Source organism: Poecilia latipinna, unplaced genomic scaffold (genome assembly GCF_001443285.1).
Source record: "Poecilia latipinna isolate Pla-1442-1.1 unplaced genomic scaffold, P_latipinna-1.0 Scaffold43, whole genome shotgun sequence".
Lineage (NCBI taxonomy): Eukaryota > Metazoa > Chordata > Actinopteri > Cyprinodontiformes > Poeciliidae > Poecilia > Poecilia latipinna.
In genome coordinates, this window is record NW_015112659.1 from 293,184 (window position 1) to 311,697 (window position 18,514).

Below are 18,514 nucleotides of genomic sequence, written 5' to 3' on the forward strand. Positions count from 1 at the left end.
GGCCAATATGCTGCAGTGGCCCTCGGTGAAATTGAGTTTGACACCCCTGGAATAAGGGCTAAGCATAAAGGAGAAGGGGTGAAGCGGGATCTCTGAAATCTTCATAAAACTAATACTCAACCAGCTCACCTTTCCAAGAGGAGGATGCACATCAAAAAAGAAAGTTCTGTTAATGTAGTAGCTTCCCATCTTTCCAAAGTGAGTTTCATCCCAGCTGAAACACAAAGGACGCATTACTCAAACATGCTGAAGTGGTGTACTAACATAGAGGAGGTTACGACCTTTACTCACCACACATGAGGGGGTTCGGTTATCTTATAGAGCCGTGTAGCGAAAGATAGTCCTGTTACCACAATGAGAAGCAATTGGTTTGGGGAATCAACACTTGCTCTGGCTGAAAAATCACCAGATGACCCATTTGAGCAGGGGGTGTCATCTCGTTTGATCTTTGATTCTGGAGTGATTGGAGATTGATGGGTCTGCGCTGGAGATGGGAAGACTTTCCGGTTTCGTACTGTTGAACTGTCCCTCGTTTTGTGCCACTGAGAAATGCATTCTTCTTTTTCCATTAGCGGATAGCACCTTTTTAAATGACCACCAAATGTGTAGCTACAGATTCATACGGCTCTTATTATGCCCTGCTAACAGAGGCAAGCAACATATAGCAGCTATAAAAATACATTTAATAGAAAATATCAGCTCTCATTATTGTAAACACTATCAGTCCATTTAATGTTACCTCTCTCACTTAACAAATTAGCAGACATGATCATCAGATATGATATCCCCAAGCTTCAAAACATTTTGTGTGGAAAACTAGTTTTCCAGCAAAATATCCTTCTCGATCACTAGCGATTAAATCCAAGTTAGCTGGTGCAAATAGCCGTAATTTACCGTTATAGGCAGCTAAATGCTACAGTGGAGCGTTACAAATACAAATACATATGGAATGCGCTGCCTTCTGGGAAATGTATTGAAACAAAAACGAGGCGAACAAATTACTTGTTGACGGTGTTTCACAGGAGAAAACGCTAATTCCCAAAATCCCTCTTCTCTCTTCCCAGTACGGAAAGCCGGAAGGATAATTTCGTAAGGGGGCGGGAGGAGTTGGAATAACTCTGGAGCTCCTGGTCAGACCATCGCCGTACTGGTTCAGTCCAGCTCTCAATAAAACCAATTTTTTTTTATTATACGAATCTACAAATCTAAATTTGACAGGAAGGAGAGAAATTCGGATGACTGAAAAAACAAAAATACAACAGCAGCAGGGAAAGCGCTATAGACGCATTATTAAAATTCAACCACTAGAGGGCAGCATCACATAATCTATCTATCTATCTATCTATCTATCTATCTATCTATCTTTGAAAACCATGTTTCATTGCCCTTGCACTCTATAACTACTAATAAAATGTGAAAGTTTGTGGTTGGAGTGTGACATAATACAGAAAGCTTTGAATGGCTTTCTGTATTGGGAACAATTTGTACTGTTCCCAATACAAATTGGGAACAGAAGGTTCCCAATTTGTATCTTTAGTGCCATTGAATTGTTTAACGTTTGAAATGAAAATTAAAGAATTGTACACTGTTTTGATCAAACTCAGATCTTATTATAGCTTACTGCAGAGTACAGTGAACTAATGTTACTGCTTCATAAGCAATTGTCTGAATGTTCATGACAGCATACAGAAGAAATCATCACAGTTCGTTTTTTGTTATTTATTTTTGATGACTGATACAGATTACAGTCAGGAGGTAAACAAAATGAACAGTCAAGATACTGACCACAGCTTTACAATATTTAATTTGTCTGTAGTTAATAATGTTTGAAAGACTTTAAATAGCTCAGCGTTTACCACATTTATAGTCTCCAGTCCAAATCAGGCAAATATTTGAACAATAGAGCAAAGAACAGTTGGCTTCATATAAAATCATTTGTAAAACTGCAGATTGAAAATCTAGAAAGATGGCCATTGGCATAAATTATCAGCTTTAATCATCATGTCCAGGTGTTATCAGGTCTAAATGTGCTACAGAGAATACCTGCTAATGATTACAGACAAGCCATTTATGACTGACTATGTTGCCTATAAACCATAAATTACACAGTCATTCAAAAGAAACGGGAATAAATCATGTTTACTGTTATAACAAAAAATGCTGCAATGTTGTGATTGACATAAGCAGGTGCTTGCATTACAAAATTGTTATTTCTTAACAGTGGTGCCACTTGCAAAAAATATATATATTTATATAACTCGTAGTCTGCTCCATAGGGCAGGGTATACACAGAGTTCCTATGGTACAGTGTCACTCTTCTCATACAGAAAAAGAAATGCTTTAAAGACATTTTAACAAACAGATATAAATCTACAAAAGCTAGAAATGGTGGCTTTTTTTTTTCATTTGATGTGCAATGTCAAATATAGTATTGATTTTGCTAGATAGCATTAAGAGAATACGTTAAAAAAAAGTATATGCAACTCCTGATCTGCATAAAATATACCAAAGTTCTCCAACAAGGCCTTTGAGTTTACATACAGCACCTTTCAAACAAAAGCCTGGTAAAGATGTGTAAAAAATATTCAAATTAATTCATATTTTACTGAAGCAGCATGACGTTACACTATTTAATTTAGATAATACAACCTTTAATTTAAAAACATTTATTCAGCGGGGATAATGTACAGTGAGTTCTGCATAGAAAAAAATAATGGAACATTCAAATTGTTTTGTGCTTTTTTTCACAAACAGCATAAACGTTACTAAAATTAAAAATGTATTTTCACAAATCTGTTTGGTCTAGAATTAGAGCTGACCAGCCGCAATGTTAAAAATTTGACCTAGTAATGATAAAAAGGTAGATCAAATTCCTTAAATATATAGGTCAGAGCCCTTTACTTTACCCAATCTTCCACAAAGCAACAAGAGAGTGCACACTTCTCGATGACAGAAAAGGAACATAAAAATTGTTCAGGGATGAATTTGTGTGCAGCGGTAGCAGGGCAGCTTGAGAAGAGAGTCATGATGATCACACCTAAAACTACTCACATCTGAATGTCTGGATCCGGACCCGACTTAGATTCATCAATCGTCAGCTGTCTACTCAGAAATTTCACTAAATAAAAATGAAAAGAGATTGACTTTTTTTGTTTGTTTGTTTTTTTTTTGTCAGGGGAACTATTTTTGTGTTGATTTGGGCAAATTTCACATGTGGGAAATTTTTTTCAAACAAGGTATAACAAAGACTTCATAAATTTTCGAACAATGACTTTCAGTCAGGAAAGTCATTGTTCGAAAATGAAAAGTTCTTAAACACTCTTAGCAACTTTGTAGAGTAAAGTACAAATTCTAAAACAACTAATTTATGTTTATTTTGAGGAAATACAAGAGTTACCACTTTGTGTGGCACTAGTATTTTTTGTTAAAAAATGTTTTAATAGTTTTCAATCTAATTAGAGAGGGTATTTTTATTTTAGAAATTATTTCCAAAATAATGCTTGCAGAATAAAATACAAATGCATTTTTACACATCTTTACAAGGGGTGCCAATAAGTGTGGAGGACACTTGGGCATGGTCTGAAGAAGTATTCCTTTTTCTCGGTGACAATGGTCAATAAATTCAATGGCAAATAAAATACATTTCTTGTTGTTATTTCAGAATTTCTTGCAGAAAATGCAAACAAGGCTCGTTTTTTTTTCATCTTTTTTTAAGTAAAAGCGTGAAACAGATCAATACTATTATAAAAGAAAGAAATGGGGGTTAGTATTACATTTCTTTTTTTTTTTTTGAAAATGGTCCTAAACAGTCTACTCGGAGCACTATTTTCTGAACATCTCACAGAACCTCATATATACGTACAGTCTGTCAAAGCTTGTGCGGTGCTGGAGCTTTTAACGTGAAAGTTTGGCTGCTCGGTCCAGAAATCCTGAAGAAAGGCAGCAGTGGGAAAAATTCTTTGTTGACCCAGATAGATATAAGATGATATATGACAGAAATTCTTCAGAAATTCCTTCTCTTTAAAAAATACATTATTCATCTCCTCACAGAGTCTCTGTGAGAAACGAGAGGAACCGAGTCTAACCTCTGAAACTGGATGCTTTCTAAACTTTCAGAGGCCCGTCATGTCAATGAAATAAATAACAAACTTCGAAAAAAAGTGAATTGACAGAGAAAATACCGTGGAAAATATATGAGCAGATCAATTTGCCTGGGGTCACTGAATATATGAAAGAATCAGTCTCAAAAACAATCCCTTTAAGGCAAACAGAAATGTGGTGAACAATAAATCCCGTGTAAAACATTCAATGCACAGTTCCTGGTCCTCTTGAATGTGTAATAGGGGAAGGGATTAGAGAAAGCTTGTGTACGATTGTGTCTGTCAGGAACATGTGGGAGGGGAAGGGGAAAAGCTTGGACGAACAGTGTTACTGTTGGAGGTTTAGTGCCGGCCGGGCTCTCTGGGGGGACAGAGCACAGGGATGATGATGGTTTTAAGAAGCAGGAAAAGTTTGTTTCTCTTTCAGTTTTCTGCCCCCCTGAGTGTGGACTCTGGGATTGCTGAGATGCATTTGTGTGGCTTGGCAGAGGCCACGAAGCCGGGCAGGCAGGTGCACTGGTAGGACCCCTCCGTGTTGATGCACTGGCCGTTCTGACACAGGGGGACCTTGTCACTGATGTCCTCACATTCGTTTATATCTGCAGGGAAGAGGGAGACGTAACAAGCCAGTGAGCAGGGTGATTCAACAGCCGCCCGCAGCACATCTGTTGCTGAGTGGCCTCGTGGGTGTTAAAGCTAACATAATTTATATTTCCTACTCCTTGGCCTGCTTTCTTTAATTCCTCCCTTCCTTCCTTCCCTTTTCCTGTAGTTCCAGCATTTTCTGTTAGTCTGAATTTCTCGAAAGCAAAGGACTCAAGCAGATGGTGACCACTGAGTTTTGTTGACCTAAATAAATCGCAGCTTGCAAACAAACCAAACACAACAAAAAAAAAAAAAACACTGGGTTACTAACTGTACTTCTGCAGATCCTACCCCTGCATATTCTGCTAATATCAGCTCCGATAAGGCAGAAAGAATTGAAATTTGGCAATGGCAGCATCATGCTCTGGGGATGCTTTCTTTTTCAATAGGGACAGAGAGGAGCTGCAGAGTTGATGGGAGAATGGATAAAGGTAAATCAATCTGAGCTTATTTGTTACAGAAAATTTCAGTCTCTAGATATGCAAAACTGGCAGAGACATATCTTTAAATGCAGCTGCGATGGCAGAAAAATGTGGCTCTCATGTGTTGACCCAGAGACCGGAGTACAAATGCACATCATAAAATTCTAATTTTTACTTTTCCCAAATTTTTGAAAAAGGTGTATCACAATTATGCACTACATTGTGCTGGTCTCACATTAAATACAATGGAACTGAAGATGATACAATTATAAAATGCAAAAGAAAAAAAAAAACACTTCAAGGGGTAAAATACTTTTGCGAGGTACTCTGTTTACCAGGACATACACTGAGTAGTATCGTTTCCCCTTTGAATACAGCATGAACAATAGGTAACACAAAGTTTTTGCATAAATATAGGGAACATTTTCATCATAAAATAAAGAAATAAAAAAAAGCATAAAATTAAAGTGATGATATCTTTCTGGCTTATCAGGTTCAATTAAAATAATGTATATCTAAGAAAAAAATAAGTCTCCTACGTGTTGCCCAATACTTGATCTGAAACACAGGAAGAAAAACACTCAAGTGTGTGTTAGCTGAGCTTTAACTGTTGAACGCTGGATGCTTAGAAATTACGTTAAAAATACATCCGACAGTGTTTCCTTTTGGCCTTCAGCTGTTTCCTTGTTTCCATCTTGGGAGGTCTGAGTATCTTTTTCCGAGCATTCGGTCTCAAATGACCCTCGTTCTGTTTACGTCATGTCCTGCTGGGGAAATTCGAGAGGCGGTATTTATAAGAGGACGCATGGCACAAGTTGCACGTGTTTCCTCAGAGTTCAGTCACTCTGCATGGGGAGACAACTGGCCTTGGAGGCAAAAAGCCCATACAGAAACAGAAGGCTCCAATCATAGCACCTCTGCATTGCTAAACAGCCTCACTTTCTTCTAAGACAAACAAAATATCTCCAAAGAGATATAATATCTCATGTGATATACGTGTGGCTAAAATTCAAGGTCTCCTCATTCTTGGCAGAGAGCAACATACAAATTTAAGACCAAAAGGCTAGTGAGCGATGTTTTACAGAGTGCACTGCTTTCATTACTTTCACATAAAACCTAATCTCATGCAAGGTTGTTGAACTCAAAGCTTCTCCTTGAGCTGGACAATGTAAAGGATGCTGAAATCATCTAAAAGATATGACTCTGAACAGCTTATGCTCGAAGGCCGAGTATCAGATTTTGCTTTCAGCTTCGACAGGAAAACTTCACAGTAACCCAATAAAAGTGATTTCTTACTGCATTGATGAAGAGATTCCTATGACGCAGTCCTTCAAATTCTGAATGCATGAGATGCTGAGGGAAAGAACCCACCTATGCAGGCCATCTTATCCAGGTTAAGTTCGTAGCCGTCGAAGCAGTCGCAGGTGTAGCCCTCTCGAACACGAACGCAGCGTCCGTTTTCACATCCGTTCAGGATCCCACACTCCTCCGCTCGGAGACCCTCAAAGCTGTCGTAGCGCCGCTCTGATCAGACAGACAGGCAGACAGACAGTCTATTAGTAATAGATCACATCAGATTTCAGAAACAGCTACCTAAAACATGTAGCACATAAAGGGCAGTGTGTCTTGAGGAGCAGGGTTGATCTGGAGGACGTTAAGTATGTCCTACCTGTGTAGCGATCCAGCGGTTGGGGTTGGCTCCCACCTGGACGTAGGACTGGGACACGAAAGGGTGGTTGCGGGTTGCTGTAGTCACCGTCAGTAAATATGGGAACACTTTCAGGAATGCCACCGCCATAGTTATCCCAGTACGGGGGAAGCTCTGGCTCTTCAACTCCGTACTCGTATCCTATCCGCTCTCGAAGGCTGTCTGCGCCTTCCGTCCGAGGCAGGTTGCACATCGAAGCATAATCAACTGCACGACGGATCAAAGCAAAACGTTAAAGTTTGTTACAGGAAACAAAGGTCTACAAGAGAACCAGAGTGCGATGTGCATCCTGCTCCTCACCAGAGTCTTTCCTGGGGCAGAAGGCACACTGACCACTCCAGGCGACGCCGTACAGGCAGCAGCATTCAGTGTATGTCGTTCTGCGCTCCTCAATCGGTTCTGCGCACATGTTGTCCCCCTCGAGTCGGCGCCAGCAAATATCTACGTGCACATCCTGATCAGAATCTATGATGTCTTGGAGAGAAAGAAGAAGGTTTTACAAACAATGAAATAAAGGTTAGATCAGAGCGGCACAACATTTCACACCTAAAAAAAAAAAAAAACTAGAGCAAAAAGAAATACTGCTCATTAGTGAGTGTCAGACCTTCTGTTGTGTTGAAACTGACGCAGCGGCGCTGTGTGCCGTCCAGGACTAGCGGAGGACTGCAGAAACAGTTGAACGATCCTGCCGTGTTCACACACGCTCCGTTTTCACAAGGGTTTCCAAATCCACACTCGTCATAATCTGGCCACATATGAACAAGAACGGAACGAATCCATCAGAGAAGATTCGGAATAAGTAAAAATATTATTGTATTAGCTTTGACACTGTCATTGTTTTTCCCTCATTTACAAAAAAGGGAAATTTGACAGTCTTGAAATCTTTCCAGTTGACATAGACAAAGAAAGAAAGATGTTTGGCATCACACCATACAGCAGGAAGGAAAGGAAGAGAGAATGAGGAAACACCACAAAAAGGAAGCCAAGAAGGAAGGATGCAGTGTTTGAACAATGAAAGAGGAAATACCGTCAAAAATAAATATGTATAAATATGTCCCTTTACTACATGGTTCTTCATAGTTCCATTCAGCTGTCTAAAATAAAGCGACTACAGAAAAGAGACTCACAGGTCTGGCATTCTGTTTTAGATCAATTATATTTATTATCTTGCACACTTTTATTTAAAACCTTTGTGTGAATGCTGTGATATTGTGGGATTTTTACATTTATATATAAAAATGAGATTTAAAGTACAAACTAAGCTGCTATGGATTTCTTTACACAAAAATGAAACTTTTTGCTATTGACTATTTGCTTTTATTTAAAACTGTAAAGAACCAGTTATTTCTACTGCTGATGCTAAAAAAAATATATATATAACACCTTTATTATTACAGTTAGAATAATCCGATGTATGGCCTTTATTTGTTTGATTTTAAACATAGGAAAAAATGGATTTGTTTAATAATGTTCTATTCTTTTTAGCATAAAACAAGCTTAACAGTCAATATGAACAGTTAAGGCTATCTGCTGCACTCGGCTTGTTAATTAATATGCTTACAGGTTACTAGCTAACCTTTACTACAATGTCAAGCTATGTTGCCCTCTAATGCTACCAGTGGGTGGTGCTCTTTTTTCATTTTCACACCATGACTTCCCATGTTTTTAGTAACAGGGAAATATTTCTAAACAGTAAAATTTGCTTTCTAAAGTGTCAGAGTGTTTTATCAGCCGGTGGGCCTCCACCGGCTGATAAAACAACAAGTGGCTTTTATAACTGGAGAAAACGTTTAGTCACATCAGCACTTCGTCTGATCTGTTATTACTTAAACTGTAGAAATGATGATGGGTGTAAGCGGATTTGAAACTGCAGCTGTTTAGAACCTTGGCAAACATTCCTACAGACTGTATTACATGTGTAGTAATTCACATTTTTGTTAACCTACAGCAGTAATAATTTCTGAAATTAAATTGTTATACATTTCACTTGTTACATTTTGAATAACACCGACTGTTTTAATCAAGGTTATCATAGTGTTAAAATCTCGTGCAAGCACCTGCATATGTGTCATGAAAAGATTAGTTGTCACTTCTTATTTTCTTAATTCTTATCTGAATTCTTGATAAAAAGCTGCAGATAATAGTATGAGATAATAGAAGGAATGAGATAAATAAGAAATGCAGTCTGCCTAAGTGAGATAATGTAAATTCTTACCCACACACTCAAGCCTGATTTTGTCGTAGAAATATCCAGACTGACAGTAGCAGGTATACCCAGAAAAGAAATTGGAACATTGCCCATTCTTGCATATCTCGCTTCCAAACATTTCACATTCATTTGCATCTGAAGGAAAGACAAATTCACTTGTTACTGCTCAATGTAAAAAAAAAAAAAAAAAAAAAAAAATCTAAAAATGCAATGATCATATTTCACCTCTCTGAACCAGTTTGACCTGTTACGAGCAAATATGCTCACCTTTGTAGCGCAGGTCTTCTCCATGACCCAGTAAAGAAGACCCAGGTAAAGTTAATAATCCGTTGCCATGGGGACACAACTGGTTGTAATCGTCTGTAAAATGCATAAAAGTTACAATCTAGGAGCTGAAATTAGGAAAACATCCATTTTCCAGAGAGTTGATCTCATGCTGTACCTCTTCCTACAGGAGGACAGGGGTGAATCTCACAGTTGTCGCCCCAGCCGGCGCCGGCTGTGCAGCAGCACTCCTGCTTGGTGGTGTTATGAGACAAGACATTGTTGCACAAGTTGACATCATTTAGGTTATAATAGCAATCTTTCCTCTCTTCAGTGATGTGAGTGGATGTAGACACCGGCTTAGAGTCAGGAACAGCTGAAAACGAACAAAGAAAGCATTTCATTAGGATACGAAGTACATCACAAGAACTACTGTAAGAAAAATGCAGATTTCTTCTGTTGCTGCAATTTTGTCACAAACTACATGTTCCAGACCAAACTAATTTTAATATTAGGAAATGATAACCTGAGCAGATACCTATATTTAGATATTTTAATAATATCTGATTCCTTTTTAAATTGTGAATAAAGTCTGATTGAACGTGTTTATTGCAAAGCTGACATGCAGAATCAAGAAAGCCCCTAAATAAATCCTGTCCAACAACATAAGGGCTAAAAAACATCAACACATCACATGCTGAGAAACAAAGTCACTAATATTCAAGGATTACTGGACTGATTGGAGACTGATGCTTCTGAGCTTTGGCTGCTGACAAAGTGCTGCAAATGCGATGTGAGTTGTTTTATAGGCTTTGGGACTCCGGTGAATCACATCGAAAGCAAATTATCCACGGGTGAACAAAACATGGAGTAGTGGTGAACCCCACAAACATCTGGCCTACCAAAATTCCCCAAGGAGCGAATGAATGAGCCATTCACGGCGTTACCAAAGCCACATATTAGGTTTATCCAATTACTTTTTACTCATTGGGTATTGGTTTGAATGACTTCATCATTTTGGATTTACTAAGCTTATTTTTGTCTGAAATTACACTGGTTAGCCGATCTTAAAACATCCAATTGTGATAAAGCGCCATACACTTTATTGGCACATCATCACACTGTAATAACTGTAAACTGCTTCTGCTTTCACCCTGCATCCATCAGCAGGCCGTGCGTTACCGTCGCCTGCTCATTTGTCCACTGTGAAGGGCTCAGGCATTTCACTCCTAAGCTGCTGGCTTAGCCAAATGGAAACACTGGCATGTGAGTCAACACACCAATTCAGACTCACATGATTGATTCACACACGTCAAAAGCAAACAGAGGAATGTGGCAAAAGGCTATACAGAGGCATAACCGGGATTTAGTGGCCAAAAAGAAGTAAAAACATCCCGAATGAGGGTGCGCCACTCAATAATGTAAATGTGTTCAATTTTGTGTATACCTCCTGTATTTGAATTGTTCAAAAGGCCTTATCTCTTTCATAAGGTTACTTAAGGTCAATTTATGTAAAAGAAGAAGAAAGTACCTTAAGCTGCCAGTAAGAAAACGCTATCTTTGTTTGTCTTCTAAATAAAGGAATTAGGTCTTCTCTGATCTTTGTGTAGGACTTACATCATTATCTATCTCAGGGATTAGGCTAATGCAGATTTTTTGGAGGTGAACCACCCAAAGTCAGTCGCAGCCTTTAAAACGAATGGATACAGACAGATCTAAAAAAACATTTACAGAGGAGGCTATGTCCTCCTTGTCACCCTTGTTTGGATAATAAGAGACGGCTCATTAAACCAGGGAAAACTCCGTCTCCCGACGATAGGATAGAGAATTAAGTCCTCTGACTACTCATACCCATGGAGCGGCACTGGTTGGTTTCGGGATCAAATTCCTCATTGTCGTTGGGGCAGATGCACAGGAAGCTTCCGTCAACGTTCTCACACAGGGCCTCTCCGCACAGCGCCGAGCTCATCTCACACTCGTTCAGGTCTGAAAACGCAGAGTAAGAGAGTTAAGCATGCTGTAGGCATGATTGGCACACAATCACAGTGCAAATAACAGCGACGATCTGTCTAATTGAAGCAGACAACTTGGCAACAAATTTGCCTTAGAGTAAGTGTGGAGTGAAAGAGGCGCAATCTTGGTCAGATACAGAGAAACTCTGAAAGCATTTAGATAATCCTCAAGGCCACATTGAGTAATTACAGTGAAGTCTGGCCAATTAGAAGTGTTAGAAAACACACAAGTAGGTTGAGAAATTTAGAAAAATCCTGAATTGAATATCAGCTTATCCTTACTACAACCACTGAATTACTTTTTTCTCAAGAACAGTCTATGTCTCATCAACCTCTGCAAGACTGGTCCAGTCTAATCAGTCAGCTATTTAGTTTCTTACAAAAATATTTAGATCTCTTCATCTTTTTCAACTTTTGTCTCAATACAACCACAGTATAATACCCCCCCACCGACCAATCAAAAATATATCGTTTGGAGGAGTATTATGTGATAATAAAGCTACTCAATGTAATGCATAATTTTCAAATGTAAAAGCAACAAGTGAGTTTTTCTCATTTTTTAACAAGTAAAAATCTGAAAGGTTTGCTATGCATTTATTCAGCCCCCCTGAGGCAATACCTTGTAGTGCCACATTTGGTTGCAATTCCAGCTGCAAATTATACAGTATCTGTATTAGCTTTGCATATGTGGAGGAGCAGGTTTTTGACCATCACAGAGGAAATAGTGTCTGTAAAAATCAATCTTCAAAACTTGCTGAGGTGTTTTTTTGTTGTTTTTTTTGTTTTATGGAATAATTTCTGGACTTTGACTAGGCCATAAAGACACTCAAACTTCTGTCCATGCACGTTGTTTCTGTCTTTATGACTAGGCCATAAAGACACTCAAACTCCTCTTACTCATACTCCTCATATTCAGTGAATAGTTGCCAGGGATTCTCTTTGATAGATGAGCAACATTTTTTGTTCACATGACAGCCTGAGAAAAATTATCTACCATATTTGCCTAGCAACTAACACTGCAGAGCCTGGCTGCTGTTTCAATGCACTCTCTTCTCTCCAGATCCAAGTCTTACTCCACCAACAAGTACAGAACATGCCTCAATATCCTACTCTGGAACTAGATGTGATTCTTGTTGATATATAAATGTATATTTACTCAGCATCTAGCAATTACATCCAGCAGTCACACAACAATCCTGATTGGACAATGCAATCAGTCAAAACTGATTATAAAAGGACAAGGCGCCAATCATGTCCTCTACTATGTAACATCAGAAGAAATATGTCAGAATTCCAGCGCTGAAGATATTTTGTTTGAGTGTTTGTTTAAAGCTCTTTTAAATGACTGGCATGGCTGATCAACAGTTACTGGAAATCTTTATTTTCAGTAATTGCTGCAAGGTGTCACACAACATGCTGCCAGCATGCTCTTGGCACTCACTAATGTGGAATACTGAACCTTTTTCTTTAGAGGATAAATGACTTGGTAGAAGATTGTTAGTTTTTTAATTTCAACTGTCAGGATTTGGGAAACAGTGTATGGTATTTTCGCTCACATTTACACAGAAATAAAGACAATTCAAAATAAGCAAAACATTTTGTAAAATTTTTTTTTAGGAAATATATATACATTTGTATACAGTTTGCAAAAAGTGTGAATGATACCTAATTATTTCTTTACTTCCAAAGATTTAGATTGGATTTTGTTTGTTAATCATTTCTAGCTAAAACACAACAACCCCTGCTGTTGAAATGAACACAAACTGATGATTTTTAATCCTGGTTCTCTGGACAAACTGTCCTGCTGTTAGGATTCAGATTTGTATTCTGTGTGAGTGCTCTTCTTGTAGAGAGGATCTATGTGGGAGAGTTCATGCAGCTGATTCCAGCAATCGGCTGCAGGAGCGTTAAGGAGAGGTGGATCAATCATTTGGTCCCACTTGTTGGTCAGATTACTGTCCATGCACGTTGTTTTGACTTTTTCCACATCTTGTCTTGAGCTCATTTCTGAGCTTACCCAGATCCACGCCTCTCCTTCAGAGCTCACCTCAACCATAAGCCATACTGTAAGCCCCTTACTGCATTCATCCTGCAGATTCCCTATATGCTGGTTCCTAATTAGCTCCTCACAGAATCTGAGCTGGGCAAACCCCCTGAATCCCAGAGCGCATCACTGTGTGTGTGTGTGTGTGTGTGTGTGTGTGTGTGTGTGTATATATATATATATATATATATATATATATATATATATGTATGTCTCATTGTCCAGATTCACTGTACATAAATTTTCACAACATCTGGTCCTCAGTTTCTTGTGAGTCTGCATTTGGGTCAAGAAGCTAGAATCCAGCATGTTTTAGGTGTTTCTCTGCCTCCACAGGGAAATAATTGGGTAACTGCCAGGTTTTTGCAGCACTTAATCGCATGCTGAGGTGGTAATGCATCCAATGTCTTTGATTCAGATGAGGCAGAGAAACATCTAAAACATGATGAGGGTTGAAAACCACAGCTTTAGAGAACACAAAGCTCCTAAATTTGCTACAACTTCATTGCACATGTATCAGATTCAATAACAGCCTGCACTAAGTATATGCAGATTCAAATACACATGGTAAATCCAGCAGAAGTTAATGATTTGCACTTGTTTGTGCCTATCATGTTACAGTTCATCAGCCACAAAAACCAGAAGCAGTAAATTATTTAAGAAATAAAGAGAAATGTGCAGTCAAATGGGGGCGCAGCAGTCAGACTGCCCCTCTGTGCTGCACTAATAGGTGTGCGGTGTCTGAGGAGAACCCAACTAGCTCATCAAACCTTCACAAGAAATCTACGCAATGGGTACGCTTGAATATGAAATCGTAACCATTTGCAGACAGTGTGAGCGGCTCACAGAACACGCACTGTATGCCTGAGTTTGTGGGAGCTTTTAAGCAGCTTGAGCTACAATGCTTGGCTGTGGACAAGCCAAGAATCGTTAGTATTTTCCACAATCCTAAAAAGTTTATTATATACTTAAAAAAATAACTAAATACAATTTAGATTACTCATTTGATTAGATAGAAAATATTTCACATGGTTTTCTACAGCCCTCCTCCCTCTTTTCCTTCCATCCTTGTGTGCTACTTTTCTTCTTTCTGTTCTTTCTTCTCTGCTCAATTAGAAATGTCTGCCACAAATTCATTGTGAATTTATATTATAAAATGAATCTAAAGGACTTTTTTATATATATATTTCAGTCTAGAAAGTAGGCAATGTCTGCAGGATGTTAGTGTAGCAAGCCTGATTTGCAAAAATATTGAATAAGGCTCAGTTGAGAGGATGAATTCTAGTTTTTGTGACATTTCTGACCCGTTTTTGTAAAACCAGGACTGCAGAAAATCACATTTTCATCTTTATAATCTGAGCCAAAATTACCACCAGCTTTCAGCAGATGGCCATTTTTACATCGCAATCAGTGTAACAACACGGCTCGCTCATTCTTTGAGAATGCATTGCTTTTTTTGGCTGCGGTGTACATAAACTGACATAAATATGTGCAGACTTTCCCCTAAGGATGCAAAATGCCTTGTTTAAATAGGCAGAACAGCATTGCTGTTTCAGGAGCAGGTCTGTTTTTGCATTTAGATTCAAATGTAGAACAATGCACAAACTCACAACTGCACAAACATAAAATCTCAGTTTCTAGCCACTCAATAATTCAGGTGATAGCAGTTACATACCAACACATCTGGTAATATCTCCGGGTGGGTTGGTGTAGCCTTGGTCACAATGGCATCGGAAGGAGCCGGCTGTGTTCTCGCAGAAGCCGTGGCTCCCACAGATGGTCTCATTGTTGCATTCATCGATATCTGCAAGGAGAGTGAGCGCAACGTGAATATTTACCCTTTCAATCTGCACAGCAGACATTCAAACTGAATCCGTAAACACATGCCTTGCTTGTCCTAAATAACTGTACCACATGCAGACTACCACTCGGACCATTATATAACAACAGATCACTGCCATCATAACATGTCAGAAACAGTATATGGATGGCGTAATTTTTTACAGAGGTTTTCAAACTTTGCTGGTCATCATTCAACTTCAAATATTCGCTTTGCAGCCAGTGATTGCAGCGTGGATCTGCCACAACCTCTTCGCTATGGCAAAGAAGTAAGAAGCTGCAGCCAAGTGTGCTGATACTTCACATGCTGTTTGGGGAAAAACAGACTTCAGATCTGGCATAAAGACTTTTTTTTTTTTTGACATATTCCTGCCAAATATCAAATCCAGTCTTTTTAATAAATAACTTTTTTAAACAAAAAAGCCTTTAGAGATTTTAAGGTGCTTCTTAGGTGGATCCTGGTGGATCTCAAACACATGTACAGTAGTAAATCATAAAGCAAGTTTGATAAATGTGAAGAACAACATGCTGTTTGTCAGTAAAAAGGAGGCTTGTTGAGGCTGTTAACATTAGACCTTCTCACAGCTCTGCTGATTCCCCACCAAGTGTTGTTTGACGGCAACATTTGTTAGCAATTTCTTACATACATGATTTAGTATTTCTTGGCATCTCCTGCAAAAGTAGAGAGGCCAAAGATCGAAACGGCAGAAGCATGAGGTTGATTATAATTGTTTAAAAAACAATCAGAGAGTTTATTGTTCACACTTTTGTCACATGATTTTGTCCTCTGGTCAGTTAGGCATGCCACTGGTTTCTGTCTGATGTCCCACTGGTTGCCAAGCCTGCTGACGCAAACTCTGTCAGTTTCCAGTTTTAGTAACTCGTCTCAAGTTGAGAAAAACACAATTACATCAAAACGATGAGAAAAGAAATGCAATTTGAGCAAGTTTACCAGCAGACATGTACATCTGATGATAAATACAGTGACAGCAAAACATTTCAGACGTATAAAGGAAACAATTTATAGAACGAATGATAGAATGTTCATTATATGTGGAGCCTTGGACAAGTATTCATGGTTTGAATTTTTCACGTTATAAACAGTGTAGTTTATTGGGATTTTGTGCGATGCAGTGCTTAATTATGCGATGAAAGAGGGAGGTTTAAAACGTTTTACAAGAGCAGGACGAAAACATAAGTGAAGGGTAAGGGCTAGGGGTCTTTTATTTTGCTCTACAACTGCTGTGTGAGTTGAGAAAAGATAGAAAGTGGTTTTGAGAAACCACAACATGCTTGATTTGAAAGGTGCACACAGCTAGAGTTCTGTTTTCTCCTGCAGAACAGACAACTGCCTTTTCAGAGCTCTTGGGAACAGTAATCCTGAGTCAGTTTCTGTTCTGAGTTGGAAATGCTTCTAACATACCTCAGGGGTCAGAGACAGGGGCTAATAAACCCACACAGACAAAATTGTCTTTGTTGTTCGCAGAACTTTTGTCAGGAAATGCTAAAGAACCAAAATTGCTAGAATATACTTGTGGGCTTGACTGGCTGCAAGATAAGAAGATGGAGGATGAACAGATGCACTCTGTACTGAAAACGGCCAGCCCACTCGGTTTTCATTCAAGCTTGAGACTTAAACTGGAGAAGAAGCTGAAAGAAAATTCAGAGAAATATTTCTGGGGCTGAGTCAAGGATAGAATAATTAGTATAGAGTTTGTGGAGCATTTTTATAAATTGTGCAGAACTCAAGTGGAGTTGTGAATGTTGGAATGAAAGCGGCAGCCAGCTGGGAGGTCTGAGAGGGAAGGCTAATAAACAAAATCATCAGCGTCTGAAGGCAGCATTTCATTCATGTGTAAAACGGAGCAAAGAATCTGCTGCAAACCATATGCTGCAACGAGATGCAATCAAGTTATCATACTTGGAGGAATGTGCACGTCAAGAACAAAGCAAATATAATGGCCTTTATTCTTTTGTGTATCTGGATAATTTGAGTGACAGGAATACTCGACAAGCCATCTGCATGTATCATCTAAGGAGAATTTGGCGTGCTAATCACAGCACTAATGGTTTGTCGGCAAAGAAAATGAAAAATTAAAAGAAAATGAGATAACTACACCAAGAGTTAACCTTACACCAGAAATGGGATGATTTTTTAAATACTTTTTCTATGTAATAATGACTTATGTAAGGATACTACTGGTGCTGTAAATTTCCGGACAGGGAAAAAAAATAACTAAATCAGAGAATAGAATAAGGAGTTTAATGGAATGGATGAGGCTGATGTTATTAACAACCATGTGTCCTTATAATCTGACAAAGGAAAATCTGTTTCTGGATCAGGATGTGCTCTGATCTCTGTATAAAAAGGGATTATAGTGAGATGTATCTTACATGTCATCATATATGCATAGTGGTGGTGAAAATACACCACCACTATGCACCCTACACCTTCCATACTTTCCCATATATTCTGGGCAATAGTTGCTCGGAAATTTGTTCACGCCCATGTGAGTATAATACGCCAGAGTATAATGTAAAAACTAAGTACATAATCAAATATTTCAAAACCTTATCCACATTTAAATGGGGGACATATCATGTAGACCAGTGGCTTCCAACTCTCTTACATCTCTAAAGTATTTCCTTACTGCCACCCACTTGAATTAGATGAATGAGTGATTAACAGGTTCTGAAACACCTGACAACATACTGAGGAAATGTCATCTAGAAGCTTGTGAGCAAAACATGTCCTAATAACCTCAGAGAGTTGAACAACTTTTGAAAACGACTCCTACAAAGGACAACTTAATAGTGGTGCAACCAGATTACTGAACCTCATAAGTATAGAGATTTGTAAATCTCTGAGGTTCACTGTAAGATCCACAACCTATCTAAGGTAATAACAAACAAACTCATCTGGCATATTGTGGTCATACCTCTATGACAAAAAGAACTATCAAAGTGTAACAAATAAGTAAAAGTCATCTAAGTCCTATACATTTATACAAGGCAAGAGAGTAACCACAGACAATTTCCTGTTTAAGGAAAGCCTTGTTAAAGACATGGCATAGCTTCAGGGAAGTTATGACTATGAGTGTGACTAAAAACTAAAAACAATAACCACAGCATCAAGGAGGGCTTGTGTGCACTCATTATAGCACAATTGTGGGTGACGTTTGCTGTGGGGGGGAAAAGAAAAAAAAAAAAAAAAAAAAAAAAACTGGTTTTTTCCTTTTTTTTGTTATGGCCCCAAAAACTCAAAGGAGGG

At 38.6% G+C, this 18,514-nt stretch overlaps 2 protein-coding genes across 2 annotated transcripts in view; both read right to left on the reverse strand.

Moving 5' to 3' along the window:
* pomt2 (protein-O-mannosyltransferase 2) overlaps nucleotides 1-1,055 on the reverse strand; it is a 14,985-nt gene extending 13,930 nt beyond the window's left edge. The window contains exons 1-2 of the mRNA XM_015048966.1: nucleotides 292-1,055; nucleotides 130-214 (exon numbers count right to left, since the gene is read on the reverse strand). Coding sequence (XP_014904452.1) covers nucleotides 130-214; nucleotides 292-569 — 363 coding nt within the window. The 5' untranslated portion in view covers nucleotides 570-1,055. The remainder of the gene's footprint in view (nucleotides 1-129; nucleotides 215-291) is intronic.
* Nucleotides 1,056-1,706: 651 nt separating this feature from the next.
* Nucleotides 1,707-18,514, reverse strand: part of LOC106957585 (latent-transforming growth factor beta-binding protein 2) — a 125,448-nt gene continuing 108,640 nt past the window's right edge. Inside the window, 10 exon segments of the mRNA XM_015048975.1 lie at nucleotides 1,707-4,699; nucleotides 6,539-6,691; nucleotides 6,837-7,082; nucleotides 7,176-7,349; nucleotides 7,480-7,620; nucleotides 9,091-9,219; nucleotides 9,352-9,444; nucleotides 9,527-9,724; nucleotides 11,200-11,334; nucleotides 15,080-15,208. Coding sequence (XP_014904461.1) covers nucleotides 4,524-4,699; nucleotides 6,539-6,691; nucleotides 6,837-7,082; nucleotides 7,176-7,349; nucleotides 7,480-7,620; nucleotides 9,091-9,219; nucleotides 9,352-9,444; nucleotides 9,527-9,724; nucleotides 11,200-11,334; nucleotides 15,080-15,208 — 1,574 coding nt within the window. The 3' untranslated portion in view covers nucleotides 1,707-4,523.